At 47.5% G+C, this 17064-nt stretch overlaps 1 protein-coding gene and 1 pseudogene across 2 annotated transcripts; both read left to right on the top strand.

Annotated features, from left to right (window-relative positions):
• Positions 1 to 12: 12 nt before the first annotated feature.
• LOC309378820 (neo-calmodulin) lies at positions 13 to 10714 on the top strand. Its single transcript, XM_081927525.1, has 2 exons — positions 13 to 517; positions 10467 to 10714. Exon 1 carries the CDS (start codon positions 59 to 61, stop codon positions 506 to 508), a length of 450 nt encoding a protein of 149 aa, XP_081783651.1. The 5' UTR covers positions 13 to 58; the 3' UTR covers positions 509 to 517; positions 10467 to 10714.
• A 4972-nt stretch (positions 10715 to 15686) lies between these two features.
• Positions 15687 to 16767, top strand: LOC309378822 (calmodulin pseudogene; annotated as a pseudogene). Its single transcript has one exon. The product of its transcript is annotated as a calmodulin pseudogene (transcript).
• The last annotated feature ends 297 nt before the right edge of the window (positions 16768 to 17064 follow it).

Below are 17064 nucleotides of genomic sequence, written 5' to 3'. Positions count from 1 at the left end.
CACAACTGAGACTGAGAGAAAGAGCGAGGTTGCTTCTTGTGAGATTGGAGGCAGCAGCATGGCTCAGCGGCTCACGGAGGAGCAACTCACCGAGTACAAAGAGGCCTTCTCGCTCTTTGACAAAGATGGCGACGGTGCCATCACCACCAAGGAGCTGGGCACCGTCATGCGCTCCCTGGGCCACAACCCCACCGAAGCAGAGCTGCAGAGCATGATCGACCAGGTGGACGCCAATGGCAGCGGCACGGTGGACTTTGCCGAGTTCCTCTCGCTGATGGCCAAGCAGTCAAAGGATTCCGACAGCGAGGAGGAGATCAGGGAAGCCTTCCGGGTCTTCGACAAGGACGGGAACGGCTACATCAGCACGGCGGAGCTGCGCCATGTCATGACCAACCTGGGGGAGAAGCTGACGGACGAAGAAGTGGACGAGATGATCAAGGAGGCCGATGTGGACGGAGACGGGAGAGTCAACTATGAAGAGTTTGTGCGGGTGATGATGGAGAAGTGAAGGGCCTAGGTAACAAACCATTGCAATTTTCTTTTAAAAATATTTCTTATTAGCTTTTTAACATATCATTTCCAACATTCATATAATATAACTGCTTTTCTTATACAATGTTTTTGACTTCTGTCAACACCTCTGATGATTTTCCGTTCTTCTGCATTTCTTAATTTCTCTGTCACTCTTAATTATCACTAACTAATAATTCTCCTCATAATCTTACTTGCAATATTTTCAAATAGTCCTCATATATTTACTCCAGTCTTCTAAGAATGTCTGGTCCCGCAGGTTTCGAATCCTTCCTGTTAGTTTATCTAATTCTGCATAGTCCATCAATTTCGGTAGTTCTTCTTGCTTTCATTTTTGTGCCAATAATATTCTTGCCGCCGTCATTGCATATAAAAACAACTTACAATCCTGTCTGTTAATATCATCTCCTACAATGCCAAGTAAAAAGCCTTCTGGTTTCTTAATAAATGTATATTTCAACGTCTTTTTCATCTTGTTATATATCATTTCCCAGAAGCTTCGAACCATTGCATTTTTCACAGCGGTACATTGCTTTGCGGTGGGGTGCAGGAGGCAGTTCCCTGCCCCAAGGTGCCTACAGTCCCAAAACTCAATTGGAGAGAGAACAAAGGGAAAGGAGGAATAAGAAAAGCCAGGGTGATACAGAGATGGGCATGAGCAGGTACTGGCACAGGCCTGTAGACTTTACGGTGGCCAACGATGACCACTAATTCGTGGAGCTCCTTGTTTAATTCGCAGGGAGCTCCGTGGAGCTCCGCAAATTGCACTTTCCCTTAGTAGTCATTCGTTTCCCTCCTCTGTGCTCTCACTTTTTCTTTTGCCTAACCAGAAGCCTTCCTTCCTGGGAAGGTGGTGGTGTAGCAGGCAGGAGAAATTTGACAATTAAACTGGACAAAGCGCCGCCTGCACTCCGTTTCTCTGCAACTCAGCAAATGTGAGAGGCTTCTCAAACTGCTGGAGGCAGCAAACAGTGTTTCTAAATGCCAGTTCCTGGAATCCACAGGAGGGGAGAGGGCTGTTTTTTATTTTATTTTTGAATCGGTTTTATTAAGATCTGGGGGAAAAGGAATACAAAGTTTATGACCAAATCTCTTTTTGTTGAAACTGGAAACCTAATCTAAGCGAAAACACAAACCAAGAGAGAGAGAGAGAGAGAGAGAGAGAGAGAGAGAGAGAGAGAGAGAGAGAGAGAGAGAGAGAGAGAGAGAATAGGGAAATAGAGGAAGGAGAAAATGAAAAAAGGGAAAAGAGAAAGCAAGAGGAAAAGAGAAAAAAAGAGAGAACTTCCGATTCTTCATCTGTCAGTTGTATATAAAAATTATTCAACACATCCAAACAGCCAGCAAAACTGCTTTCTATATGCCAACATTATCTTCAATCCTCAACCCAAAATATAATGACTTATTTTTTCTTTTTTGTGCAAAAAAAATAAGATTCCCCCCCCCCCCCATCTTTAGTAAATGTTGCCAAAGGCTTTTCTCTGATTAGGCATGTCAGCTTTGCCATCTCGGCTCAATCCAGTAATTTAAACAAGCGTTGAAGAGGGATCTTGTGTTCGAATCCTGCTTGTGGGTTTCCCACGGGCGTTTGGTTGGCTGCTGCGTGAACAGGGTGCTGCACTGCCACTGGCCTGATCCTGCAGGTCTCCATAGCTAAGCAGCAGAGCATCCACTTTGAGTGTAGAAGATCGCAGCTCCATTCCACCAGCATCACCAGGCAGGGGTGGGGAGGACTGGGGCCTGAAACCCTGGAGAGCTTCTGCCAGTCAGTGTGGGCAATATCAAGCTCAATGGGCCAACAGCCGGACTCAGTTGCCTTTTTTCCTGTGGTTTATATCCATCTAAGTTGCATTCTAAGGCAGTGAGAAATTTTACTTTCTTGGGCTCCATGATCACAGCAGATGGTGACAGCAGCCAAGAAATTAAAAGACGCCTGCTTCTTGGGAGAAAAGCAATGACAAACCTAGACAGCATCTTAAAAAGCAGAAACATCACCTTGCCAACAAAGGTCCGTATAGTTCAAGCCATGGTTTTCCCAGTAGTGATGTATGGAAGTGAGAGCTGGACCATAAAGAAGGCTGATCACCGAAGAATGGATGCTTTTGAATTCTGGTGCTGGAGGAGACTCTTGAGAGTCCCATGGACTGCAAGAAGATCCAACCTCTCCATTCTGAAGGAAATCAGCCCTGAGTGCTCACTGGAAGGACAGATCGTGAAGCTGAGGCTCCAAGACTTTGGCCACCTCATGAGAAGAGAAGACTCCCTGGAAAAGACCCTTGTTGGGAAAGATGGAGGGCACAAGGAGAAGGGGATGACAGAGGACGAGATGGTGGGACAGTGTTCTCGAAGCTACCAGCATGAGTTTGACCGAACTGCGGGAGGCAGTGGAATACAGGAGTGCCTGGCATGCTCTGGTCCAGGGGGTCACGAAGAGTCGTACACGACTAAACAACTCAACAACAACAACAACAAGTTGCATTCAGGGCAGACACACTTAAATGAATGGGACACCGTTAGCAATGGGAAACAATGAATTGTAGAGTTGGACGGGCCGTTCTAGTCCAGCCCCTGTAATGCAGGAATCAAAGTATTTCAACAGGGCAAATCTGAGGAGGGCAAGCACTGGATCCTTGTTGCTCATTCACTAACTTCCAAAGAGCTGTTGCACTCAGGCGCCACTTTTGGCTGGCTGCTGTAGGAACGGGATGCTAGAATAGAGGGGGCACTGTCTTGATGTAGCCACAGGCGCATAGCTGTCAAGCGTCCCTTATTTGGTGGGAAACTCCCTTATCCCAGCGCCCATGTCCCGCTGCTGTCCCTTACTGATGATGTCCCTTAAATTTCCTGGGTTTCAAAGGAAGCAGCTCCTCTCCCTCCCTCCCTGCCGGCCAGGGAGGAGGGAGGCTCCAACTGGGTTGCTTGGCTGCGTTGCTCACCCAATAAGGAGACTAAGAACGACTGGGGGGTGGGAGCTTGCATGCCTTCTGCCAATCAAATCGGCCGCGTTGCCTGGGGACTCGCCTTTGCTCAGCGCTTCCCAGAATAAGCGAATATAGAATATATATAGAATAACCCAACAAGAAGAACATATGTTTAGAGAAGATTGGAAAACGTTTATTGAATATATGGGAAATGACTGTGTACGGCTGAAAACGCTGGCAGCATTAAGATAAATTCAATAGGGTAAATAAGTTATGATGGATGTAATAATGGAATACTGAATGGTATAGTTTCTGTAAAATATGCCGGGATTTATGATATGTAAAATGAACCATGGAAAGAGAAGGAGGGAAGTCACTGGTATTTTAAGGGTGTGAAAATGAGTATCTTGAATTGTAAAACAGAAAATTTAATTAAAATTTAATTAAAATTAAATTCTTAAAGGTCTGAGATTATTGCAGACAGGAGGAAGGGCAATGTAAGTTGTCATCAGTGATATCCCTTTCCAATATGGGTCTAGGAGGGTGGATGAGATCAACACTTCACATTGTGGTCATAATAAGGATGCAATTATAAAAAGCATAATAAGGAAATAATTATGTGTCCTTACAATAAGGACATAATTATAGAGGTCCATTGTTCTTCATCTCATATGCTTCCTAGAATCTCAGGGTGTGAAGGAACCAATGCATTCCATCAGTACCTGGCACTGAGAGGTACACTGCCTCTGCACATAGCAACCATCAGTAGCCTAATCCTCCATGAATTTGCCCAATCCTTTTAAAAAAAAACCCAAACACCTGATGTCAAGTCCATCACCAAACTGTGAGTGAAGGATCAGCAATAGCAATGGACTAGCTAGAAAGGGAACTGCGTTTTCCTTGTCAGTAAAACGGTGCTTCTTGAGAGTTGAGAAAATGTGTTGCATCTGCAGCAGAATCACTGTGTGGAGGATTAATATTTGGCCTACGTAGCTCAGTGACAGACTGCATTCTTTCCACACCAGAAAAGAATGCAATTCTGCGATTCTCTGAGACGAATACCGTCGGTTCGACTCCTAAGTTCCTATCACAGCTGTCAACTTACAGATTTGAAAATAAGGGACCAGCAGCCTTGAAAATAAGGGATCAGCAGCCAAAATAAGGGATTTCCCAAACACAGGTATGTTCAACTTCTGAGCCCCTCCGAGCCAAAGGCAGAAAACCCAGCCAGCAGCCAAACAAAGCCCCAAGCAGTGGTTCCCACAGCACAGCAACCCGGCAAAGGGGATGCAGCAAGGGAAACCACCGTCACCTCTCCGCTGGGAAGCACTGAGCAAAGGCGAGTCCCCAGGCAACGCGGCCGATTTGATCGGCATAAGGCAGGCAAGCTCCACCCCCCAGTCGTTCTTTGACTCCTGATTGGGCGAGCAACGTAGCCAAGCAACACAGCTGGAGCCTCCCTCCTCCCTGGCCGGCAGGGAGGGAGGGAAAGGAGCTGCTTCCTTTGAAACCCAGGAAATTTAAGCGACATCATTAATAAGGGACAGCAGCGGGACACGGCGCTGGGATAAGGGAGTTTCCCACCAAATAAGGGACGGTTGACACCTATGCGAACGGTGCATTTATCACACAAACACCCACACACCCACAAAATCAACTAGGGAGACCTCAGGGCTTTGTGCTGATGTCACGAAACCGGACGGATAATGCGATGAAAGTTGCGACGTGCAAGAGCTCCACCCGATTTGCATTCCTTGAAGTTGCAGAGATGACGGATGTCAATAGTGGAGCATCACCTAGTCTGCCAACCCTATAAGAGCCCGACCTACACTGGGGCAAAGCTGTTCCTCTGACTGGTTTCACCACAAACAAGTAGATCCTTCTTCAGGCCAGGGTGTGGACCGAAGCAATCCGGCCCTTCATCATCTCCTCCTTCCGACAGACGCTGGATTTTCCCATTTCAGCAGGGATAACGAGAGAGTGATTTCCTGGAGACGAGAGAGAGAGGTTGTGCTGGGCAGAGGACGGACACGCCATGGCTTACCGGTTCACAGAAGCAGAACTCGACGTGGTCAAAGAGGCCTTCACACATTTTGACACGGACGGCGACGGGGTGATTACTTCGTCGGAGCTGGGAGAAGTCATGCGCTCCCTCGAGCATGTGCTGGTCCACCTGAGGGAGACGTTCACGGACGAGAAGGTGGAGGAGATGATGAGACAGGTGGACGCCAACTCGGATGGGAAAGTCACCTACGAGGAGTTTGAGAAGCTGATGGTGGCCAGAGACCCCCGAGGCCCTGCATTCTAGGTACAGGTTAATCTCACATTAAATGCACAGTTGCAGGATAGTTCTCTGCCCTGAGGAACTTCCAGTTCAAGAGTTTGGCAGTGATGCATGAATGAAGGATGAGGGAAGAGGGGAGATGTGACCACGGGCAGGGAGCCATCTCTTAGGGACAGGGCAGGAATTCAATTCAATACGTACCATTCTTTGAAATTTGCGCTTCTCCGAATTTTGCATTCTGTTTTTCTTGCCCCAACCAAGCAATGCAAACTCCTGAAAATGACGAGATGCAAAGATGCATTATATTAGAAGTTGCTTAGCAAAAATGTATGTATTAGGCATATATCTGTCAGCACTTTATCATGGGTTTCTCTGAGAAAAAATGTGGAAATATGCTATATATCCCATTTTGGGATGAAAATTGGGCAGAATCAGAAATGTGTTTCTTGCTGGCCTTCTCTCTTTCTTCTTTACTCTGCCTAATTCTCAGCTCTCAAACTACCTTTCATTTCAAGATATTTGAGATGCACAGAATAGCTTTTAAAGAACGACCAAAACCGAGGGTGAAATGTATGGATGTGACTAACTTTGGCCTCTGAATTTTGATGCATCTGCTTTGAGTAACGCTTGGCTGGCGACAATCCGAAACACGCAGTTTTTGAGGGCTCTGAGTTTGACCAGAGCAGGAGGTTTGGGGAGAGAGGATAGGCTTAACCCCTCCCATGCCATTTTCCTGATGTAAATATCAGAGGTACAGACACAAATATCAATGGTCGCTTAAAAAAAAAAAGGCACAGCAAAACAAAACAAAAATCAACTTTTTTTGTTTGTTTTATTTCATAAGATTTATACACTGTAAAAAACAGCCTGTAAAGGTAAAACAGTAAAATCAAGGGAAATTGACAACAGTAGCTTAAAACCTGCAAGAAATTAAAATGATGAGACAGGTTAAAATTCACATCAACTTTCTAAGAATCTGGGTAAAGGTAAAGGGACCCCTGACCATTAGGTCCAGTCGTGGCCGACTCTGGGGTTGTGGCGCTCATCTCACTTTATTGGCCGAGGGAGCCGGCATACAACTTCCGGGTCATGTGGCCAGCATGACTAAGCCGCTTCTGGCGAACCAGAGCAGCGCACGGAAACACCGTTTACCTTCCCACCGGAGCGGTACCTATTTATCTACTTGCACTTTGACTGCTAGGCTCGTCTAAACAAGGATGTTTTTAGCAGACACCGAAAAGAGTACAGTGAAGGCACCAATCAATAGCCAGGGACTTCCAAAGTGTAGTTGCTGCCATGCTGAATTATCGAGCTATTAGAAATGTGGACCAGGTATTACAGTATTACCTCGGGTTACATACGCTTCCGGTTACAGACTCTGCTAACCCAGAAATAGTGCTTCAGGTTAAGAACTTTGCTTCAGGATGAGAACAGAAATCGTGCTCCAGCAGCACAACAGGAGCAGGAGGCCCCATTAGCTAAAGTGGTGCTTCAGGTTAAGAACAGTTTCAGGTTAAAAAGGGACTTCCGGAACAAATTAAGTACTTAACCCGAGGTACCACTGTATGTGGCACCCATGCCAATCAAAGCGTTTGAATGGGCTCATGTGGGGCAAGGTGATCTCATAGAATTGTAGAACTGGAAGGGACCCCAAAGTCCTCTATTCCAGCTCCCTGCAAGGCAGGAATCTCAGCGAATGCGTCTCGTAGCTGAAGTGGTCCCACGTTGTTAATAGCCAGCCTTACCCTGGCTGGGGCTGATGGGAGTTGGAGTCCTAAGGATCTGCTTGAGCAACACTCATCAGTAGAGCCTTCGGACGAGAGGATGGGGAGTAATGTTGCCTCCAGTGGCGTAGCGTGGGTTGTCAGCACCCGGGGCAAGGCAAGTAATTTGCGCCCCCTAACCCGTGGATTTGCACCCCCTAACCCGTGGATTTGCGCCTCCTAACCTGTGGATTTGCGCCCCCTAACCGTGGATGTGCGCCCCTAACCCTAACCCCCAGATGTTGCGCCCGGTGCGGCCGGGCCCCCCTGCACCCCCCACACTACGCCACTGGTTGCCTCCCTGTCTTGCTTGTGGGTTTACCTGGATCCCCCCGGTTGGCCGGCCACAGCAGGCTGAGGGATGAACTCTGCTTAATGATGATGATGATGATGATGATGATTATTTACCGTATTTTTTGCTCTATAAGACTCACTTTTTCCCTCCTAAAAAGTAAGGGGAAATGTGTGTGCGTCTTATGGAGCGAATGCAGGCTGCGCAGCTATTACAGAAGCTTTCACTGCGCAGCGATCCCTCTTGCTGTTCCGGCTTCTGAGATTCAGAATAATTTTTTTCTTGTTTTCCTCCTCCAAAAACTAGGTGCGTCTTGTTGTCTGGTGTGACTTATAGAGTGAAAAATACGGTATATCCCACCCTTCCCAGCCAAAGCCGGGCTCAGAGCGGCTAACAACAATAAAAGTAACACAGCATTCTAAAATCAATTCATTCTAAAATCAATTCAGAATCAAATTAATGGCAACCAGTGGGCTAGAGTTCTATGAGGATTACCAAAGGAGGGGGTCAGACTGTGCCTTGGCCAAAGGCCTGGTGGAACAGCTCTGTCTTGCAGGCCCTGCAGAAAGATGTCAAGTCCCTCAGGGCCCTAGTCTCTTGTGACAGAGCGTTCCACCAGATCGGGGCCAGTACTGAAAAGGCCCTGGCTCTGGTTGAGGCCAGCCTAACCTCCCTGTGGCCCGGGACCTCCAAGATGTTTTTGTTTGAAGACCGTAAGGTCTTCCGTGGGACATTCCAGGAGAGGCGGTCCTGTAGGGCTTTGGCCCTGCAGAGCTCTCCTCACGGCTCCAGCCTTACAAAAGGCTTTACCAGGACGAAACCGGGCATGAGACGGAACGTGTCTTCTTCGCATTGGCACCCGATTGTGTGTGTGTGTCCTTCCTGTGCAAATAGCAGCTTCAGAGGGGTCCTTTTCATCAGGATTGCAGCGGCGGTGAGGGACGGAAAGGGTTAAACTCCCCCACTCTGCCTGCTGTGATTAAAATCATTATCTGCCCCTCCAGCAGCTTCTAGTTACATGTCTCTAACACGCATGTTAAAGGACATTTTTTAATATAGCATCCAATTCGGTAGTATCCTTCTCATAGGATGGCCCTGAGGCCCGAACAGATGATCTTTGGGTTCCCCGCTGTTCCGTTACTGTCTGCGGTGTGAAAGCTCTTGCTAGCTTTTTCTTGGACACTTGGACAGCTATCGGACAGGGATGCTTCAGTTGAGATTACTGCATTGCAGGGATTGGGCTCGAGGACCTTCTGACTCCATGATTCCTTACACGGCTCAGGACCGCAATATGTCAAGGACCGCCTCTTTCCATATGAACCTACCCAGACCCTGAGATCATCTTCTGAGACCCTCCTTCGTGTGCCTCCTCCTCGAGAGGTCCAGAGGGTGGCAACACGAGAACAGGGCCTTCTCTGCAGTGGCTCCCCGTCTGTGGAATGCCCAGGGAAGTTCATCTGGCGCCTTCATTATACCCCTTTAGGCGCCAGGCAAAAAGGTTCCTTTTTAACCAGGCCTTTGACTGATCTGATTTGCACCCTATGTGGGGGTTTGGGGGGCTATTGGGTTGTTGTTTTTATATTTATTAGGTATTTTGTGGTTTTATATCGTGATTTTATTCTGTGAACCACCCTGAGACCCCCAGGTATAGGGCGCTATATAAATTCAATAAATAATAACAATAATAATAATAATGACTCCAAGTGGGTCGGCGAATAGTCCTCACCATACAGTAGTACCTTGGGTTAAGAACTTAATTCGTTCTGGAGGTCCGTTCCTAACCTGAAACTGTTCTTAACCTGAGGTACGACTTTAGCTAATGGGGCCTCCTGCTGCCACCGGAGCACAATTTCTATTCTCATCCTGAAGCAAAGTTCTTAACCCGAGGTACTATTTCTGGGTTAGCGGAGTCCAGAGGAGGGCAACCAAAATGGTCAAAGGCCTGGAAACGATGCCTTATGAGGAACGGCTAAGGGAGCTGGGCATGTTTAGCCTGGAGAAGAGGAGGTTAAGGGGTGATATGATAGCCATGTTCAAATATATAGAAGGATGTCACATAGAGGAGGGAGAAAGGTTGTTTTCTGCTGCTCCAGAGAAGCGGACACGGAGCAATGGTTCCAAACTACAAGAAAGAAGATTCCACCTAAACATTAGGAAGAACTTCCTGACAGTAAGAGCTGTTGGACAGTGGAATTTGCTGCCAAGGAGTGTGGTGGAGTCTCCTTCTTTGGAGGTCTTTAAGCAGAGGCTTGACAACCAGATGTCAGGAGTGCTCTGATGGTGTTTCCTGCTTGGCAGGGGGTTGGACTCGATGGCCCTTGGAGTCTCTTCCAACTCTATGATTCTATGATTCTATGAGTCTGTAACCTGTAAGCATCTGTAACCCAAGGTACCACTGTATAGTTCAAGCTCTGGTTTTTCCCGTAGTGATGTATGGAAGTGAGAGCTGGACCATAAAGAAGGCTGATTGCCAAAGAATGGATGCTTTTGAGTTATGGTGCTGGAGGAGACTCTTGAGAGTCCCATGGACTGCAAAGTTCTTAACCCGAGGTACTATTTCTGGGTTAGCAGAGTCTGTAACCTGAAGTATCTGTAGCCTGAAGTGTCTGTAACCTGAGGTACCACTGTATTCTGTATTTTACCATTTCTTTCTTCCCCCCCTTTTTTCTTTGCAGCGGAGCTGAGACTTCGGTTTACCCGCTGGCTGAAATTTGTAGAAAAATGCTATTCATCTCGCCACCATCCCCGTTGACGCTTAATACCCCGAACTGCAACCTGAGAACTGGAGGAGCTTGCAAAGGAACATTCTCAAGCGTCTTCCTCCTCACAGCCAGGTTGAAGGAGACACACCCAAAATAAAGATCTGGGACAGATGTTGACGTCTCAGGCCCCAGGGGAAAATAAATCCATGGTACTCTTTTCAGTTGTGGAGTCTATTATTTGGCAGGGCTGGCTGCCTGGGAGAACACCTGGCAGTTCCATCTCTGGGCGCAATCCCCTGGGAGATTCTCCCATTCAGTTCAGGGGTGCTTGTGCAGTAGACCTTCCCAGGGTTGGGTCCCATGCCTTTGTAAGCTAGGGCAAGGAGGTTTTGAGCTTTGATCCTCCCTTGCAATTGGGTTGGCCCTTTTGCCAGAAGATCTACCCGTTCCAGTTCAAACTTTAGTCATAGGCAATTGACAGGCAATTTGGTTTCCAGTGAAACTTAGGGCACGGACCCATCTCAGCCAGGGAGAATCATTATTCTGATTTATTAAATGTTTATACTGCCCTTCATCCGAAGATCACAGGGTGGTTTAGAATACAGTGGTACCTCTCCGTTCCAGAGACCCGTTTGCAACATGAAAGGAACACAACCTGCAGCGGCGCGTCTGCACACACACGGGTTGCGATTTGCCGCTTCTGCGCATGCGCGCGACGCCATTTTGCACGTCTGCGCATGCTCAAGCGGCGAAACCCGGAAGTAACACTTTCCAGTAGTTCTGGGTCGCCGCAGGATGCAACCTGAAAAAAGGTAACATGAAGCAAACGTAACATGAGTTATGACTGTATAAAAACACAAAAATACATGCCATAAAGGTAAAGGATGCCTGACAGTTAAGTCCAGCTGCGGACAACTGCGGTTGCGGCGCTCATCTCGCTTTACAGGCTGAGGGAGCCGGCGTTTGTCCGCAGACAGTTTTTTTGGGTCATGTGGCCAGCATGACTAAACCGCTTCTGGCGTAATGGGACACCAAAACCAGAGCAGCGCATGGAAACGCCATTTACCTTCCCGCCGGAGTGGTACCTATTTATCTACTTGCACTTTGACGTGCTTTTGAACTGCTAGGTTGGCAGGAGCTGGGACCGAGCAACGGGAGCTCACCCCGTTGCGGGGATTCGAACCGCCGACCTTCTGATCGGCACGCCCAAGAGGCTCAGTGGTTTAGACCACAGCGCCACCCGCATCCCGATACATACCATACCATACGTACCATACATACAAACCATAGTAACAAACAAAAACAACAACCCTCCCACAGGTCAGAAGGCCATGTTTAACTAGCCAAAGGCCTGGGAAAAGAGGGATGTTTTCGCCTGGCAACTATAGATCTGTAGTGATCGCTCCAGGTGAATCTCCCTGGGTAGAGCATTCCACAAACGGGGAGTCGCCACAGAAAAGGCCCCGTTCTCAGGTTGCCGCTCTCCTGATCTCTTGTGGAAGATGCACTTGAAGAAAGGCCCCAGATGATGATCACAAGGTCTGTGACATATGTGGAGAGGCAGTCCTTGAGATATTTTGCTTCAAGGCTCCACTTCTGAGTCTCAAGATGGTGGTTTCAGAGCATCGGACAACCCCAAACAACTTGACGCATGAGAAAAATAACCATCTCAGAGTAGTTCTGAGCCAAACACACATTCCCTGAGAAGGGTGGAGGAAAAGCAAATGGCTCGCGTTCTGTCAGGGGCCTTTGGGTTCCTACGGAAAATGACGGAGGGTGACAGATGATCCCATCTGGGGGCCAGAAACTAAAATGACAAATGATGGTCAGATCAGAAGCACCACGCTGAGCCACCAGATCTTTTCTCCAGACAGCCTGCCAGGAAGTGAGGCAGGGAGGGAGCGAAGGAGGACATTAGATCCAGAGAACAGGAAGGCCGCTTTGTTGTACTCACGTGGATGAGGGCCCGAGGGCCAATTCCCTGTTGGGCAGCCATCTAGGGGCCGCATACTGGCGAAGTATGGGCCAGTGCATTGAGCAATGAATGCAAAAGTGCATTGAGCAATGAGTAATAATAATAATAATTTTTATTATTATTTATTAATAAATAATTTTTATTTATTAAGGCCGGGCTCAGGGCGGCTAACAAGCAATAATACAAACAAGTTGAATTAATACAACTTAAAAACAAAATTAAAATACAACATTAAAATATTGAAACATTAAGATATTAAAATGCAGCCTCATCCCAGGAGGAAAAAGGAAAAAGAAAGAGAGGGAGGGAATCAAATTGGCTCCAAGCCAAAGGCCAGGCGGAACAACTCTGTCTTACAGGCCCTGCAGAAAGAAATCAGATCCCGCAGGGCCCTGGTCTCATGAGACAGAGCGTTCCACCAGGCTGGAGCCATCACTGAGAAGGCCCTGCCTCTGGTTGAAGCTAATCTAACTTCCTTAGGGCCCAGGACCTCTAGGGTGTATTTATGGACCTTGAGGCTCTCCGTGGGGCATACCGGGAGAGGCGGTCCCGTAGGTACAAGGGTCCTAGGCCGTGAAGGGCTTTAAAGGTCAAAAGCAGCACCTGAATGAATGCAAATTTAATCTCCATATACTTAGTTATGTTTTCAGCAGCAGCAGCTCATCAGCTGTAGAGGAAGCACTGGAAAACTGGTCTAGGCGTGACATTATCCTGGTGGTCAGTGGCATAGCGTGGGTTGCCAGTGCCCGGGGCTTTGTGGAGGGGATGGTGGGAGGGAGGGAAAGGGAGGGAGCACTGCCTGTGGGTGCCCGTGTCACCCAGGAGACCGAAACCACAGAGATCATAAAAGAAGAGTCATTCCATTGTCTGGAGAGGTTGCTTCCTGGTTTGCAACGGAGCCTGGAGACGGAAGCTTGCAGCTGTATTGAGGTAGCACCGGGTGTGGAAATTTTGCACCCCTAACAATTTTGTGCCTCTAGGGAAACCTCCAAGCATGATCTGAGTGCAAGAGCAACTCTCCCTCTCCTGAAGTTTCCATCAGCTGGTATTCAGAAGCCATTAGCCATCCAAAAATTTCTCCAATGGTGGCCAGTTTCCTGTGGGAGGGAGTTCCGCAGTTTAACTCTGTGCTGTGTGAAGAAGGACTTTCTTCCTCTGTCCCGGGTCTCCCAACAGTCAGCTTCAGTGAATGTCTGCAAGTACAGTACTAGTGTTATGAGAATAATAATAATAATAATAATAATAATAATAATAATAATAATAATAGATTTTTAATTATACCCCGCCCTTCCCGGTTCAGAAAACTGGGCTCAGGGCAGCTATCAACAAATTTAAAACACTTAATTGATGCAACCAAAACAGCATAAAATACAGTATAAACGTGAATAACAATAAATTCAGAATTCAAAAATCAATTTAGGGGGAAATCCATCCAATAAACATTAGATGATCCCCAGGGCTAGCTTGCTAAATTAGTCCTATTTGGGCCAGTGAGGAGACCAGGGGAGAATTAGCTGTGGGATCCCAGAGCGGGTAATCTTCATAAAAAGAGAAGATCTATCTTTCTTTCTTTCTTTCTTTCTTTCTTTCTTTCTTTCTTTCTTTCTTTCTTTCTTTCTTTCTTTCTTTCATAAAATGTATACACCTATTAATTTTTTTTTTAAAGTCCCAGCGGTTTACAAAAAGATAAAACAGCAAAACTGGGAAAATTCAAAACCATGCATTAAAACATACTGAAACAAGATTGAAATTATTCCAACTTTCTAAGCATGTGGGTAGACGTGTCTAAACAAGAACCTTTTTATCAGGTGCCAAAGAGACTCCAGTAGGAAAGCACGTACCGTACTTTATCTCAATAGGCCAGGAGTTCCAAAGCTAAATGATCTGTCCTGAATCTTCCAACATTCCGCGTCCTTGGATGCCTATAAATTCTAGACTTATGAAATTCCTTTCTCCACCCATGCCATGCCGAATGTTATAAACTCTTATTATGTCATCTATTGGCGGGAAGGTGAATGGCGTTTCCATGCGCTCAGGCTTCCATCACGGTGTCCTGTTGTGGCAGAAGCAGTTTAGTCCTGCTGGCCACATAATAAATAATAATAAGAATATTTTATTTATATCCCGCCCTTCCCAGCTGAAGCCGAGCTCAGAGTTGCAAACAACAGTAAAATAAAAAAGGTAAAGGTAAAGGGACCCCTGACCATTAGGTCCAGTCGTGGCCGACTCTGGGGTTGCAGCGCTCATCTCGCTTTACTGGCTGAGGGAGCCGGCGTACAGCTTCCAGGTCATGTGGCCAGCATGACTAAGCCGCTTACCTTCCCGCCGGAGTGGTACCTATTTATCTACTTGCACTTTTATGTGCTTTTGAACTGCTAGGTTGGCAGGAGCAGGGACCGAGCAACGGGAGCTCACCCCGTCGCGGGGATTCGAACCGCCGACCTTCTGATCGGCAAGCCCTAGGCTCTGTGTTTTAATCCACAGCGCCACCCACGTCCCTATGAAAAATAATACAGCATTCTAAAATCAATTCATTATAAAATCAGTTCAAATCAAATTAATGGCAACCATTGGGCTGGAGTTCTATGAGGATTACAAAAGGAGGGGTCAGGCTGTGCCTTGGCCAAAGGCCTGGTGGAACAGCTCTGACTTGCAGGCCCTGCGGAAAGATGTCAAGTCCCGCAAGGCCCTAGTCTCTTGGACCAGAGCATTCCACCAGATCGGGGCCATGGCCGAAAAGGCCCTGGCTCTGGTTGAGACCAGCCTTACCTCCCTGTGGCCTGGGACCTCCAAGATGTTTTTGGAGCTGGAAAGCTGTCTGAGGACAAACGCCAGCTCCCTTGGCCTGAAAACCAAGATGAGCGCTGCACCCCCTAGTCAAATTCGACTGGACTTAACCATCCAGGGGGTCCTTTACAATTTAACCCTTTTACCTCTAGCATCCCAAGATTCTGCAAACTGCTTTTGCCCCCAAATGAAGGCCTTCCTATAAAACCACACTTCTAATTTCATGATTCCCCTTCCTCCAATTACATGGAATCCAAAATAAAATAATATAATGTTCGCTACCTTCTGGCCTCTTCTACCCAAACGGGACAGGCAGGTTGTGTAACTTAAAAGGGTGTGGATCTCCTACTTCCCCGTGATTCACTTTGCTCCAGCAGGAGCTCCACCTGGGTGTTGCCTAACCTTTCCCCAAATTGTGGCTCATCCCTGGGCCGAGGGCCAGAGAAGACACCCGCGGTTCTTTGGGCAACTCCCAAAAAAGGGAAGAGAAGAACTTCTTCATTGCGCCGGAGAACGCCAAGGCAGTCACTGGGCGACCGTGGAAGTTGACAGAAGCAAGGAGGAAGCCATGGCTGAACATCTCTCGGAAGAGCAAATCGCTGAGTTCAAGGAGGCCTTCCTGATCTTCGACAAAGATGGAGATGGTGCCATCACCACAAACGAGTTGGGCACCGTCATGAGGTCTCTTGGGCAAAACCCAACAGAAGCCGAGCTCAAGGAAATGATCGATAAGCTGGACGCTGATGGGAACGGCACTGTGGACTTCCCAGAGTTCCTGTCCTTGATGGCCAGGAAGATCCAGAACTCCGATGGGGAGGAAGAAATCCGGAACGCCTTTCGGGTCTTCGACAAGGATGGCAACGGCTACGTCAGCGCTGCGGAGCTGCGCCACATCATGACCAAGCTAGGTGAGAAGTTGACGGACGAAGAGGTGGAGGACATGATCAAGGAGGCTGACGTGGACGGAGATGGGCAGGTGAACTACGAGGAATTCCTGCGGATCATGTCCGGCAAGTGAAGACCGCTCCTGAGGGACTTGGGTCTGCGTACCCGAGGACAGTGGGACTTCCAGCTATTTCAGTAGACATGTCTTCTTCTCCTTTGCATGGTCTGGGTGAGGTGGTTTGGCTTAGTGGCTGATCAAATATGATTAAACGGATAATGAGCGGTGGAGCGTTAATTTGATGGAAGAATCCGGAGTTCCAATGCACTTTTTCCTTTCGCTTTCTCTGTGGCCCAGAGGGATTTGTGGTGCGGCAAATGGGATCACGTTGCATTCTTGCTACAAAATGAATTGAGAGGAGGTGGCTAACCACAGTCTAGAATGGAGCCAACAGATGGAAGGTAGATTATGATCTACTGGGTGGACTGTAGAAGATTGGGGAGGGGGCAATCCAGCCAGATGGGATGGGTACAAATAATATAATTAATATTTCTGATGCCTGATAGTGTAACATCAGCAAGTGAAAATAAATTTTGCCGTGGCTGGTCTTGTTTTAATGGCTCAACCTCGTCTGCAGAATGCAAGTATTATTAATTGGTTGTTTTTGATCTGTTCTATTCCTCCCCCCACCCGATTCCATCACTGCTAACCAATACTGTATTAAGAGTTTGGGGCCAGATTAACTGATGTGTCGTATGTCAAATACAGATTTGGACTTGTAGAATGCAGGTCATTCTGGTGTACGATTCGTGGGTGTGGCTCCGCCCCCTAACCACCATTTTGCACTAGGCTCTGATAGGTGCACCTTGGTGTTTTTGTTTAAAAAACCCCGAAATAATTCTGATGCCCTTGCTTCCTGTTTCTGT

This window comes from Podarcis melisellensis, assembly GCF_964234715.1.
Source record: "Podarcis melisellensis genome assembly, chromosome: 10".
NCBI lineage: Eukaryota > Metazoa > Chordata > Lepidosauria > Squamata > Lacertidae > Podarcis > Podarcis melisellensis.
The sequence above is the reverse complement of the archived record's forward strand: the minus strand, read 5'-3'. Positions and strand labels throughout refer to the sequence as shown.

Excerpts from the sequence above, each read along its gene's own strand:
- LOC309378820 (XM_081927525.1), top strand. The coding sequence starts at position 59 with ATGGCTCAGCGGCTCACGGAGGAGCAACTCACCGAGTACAAAGAGGCC.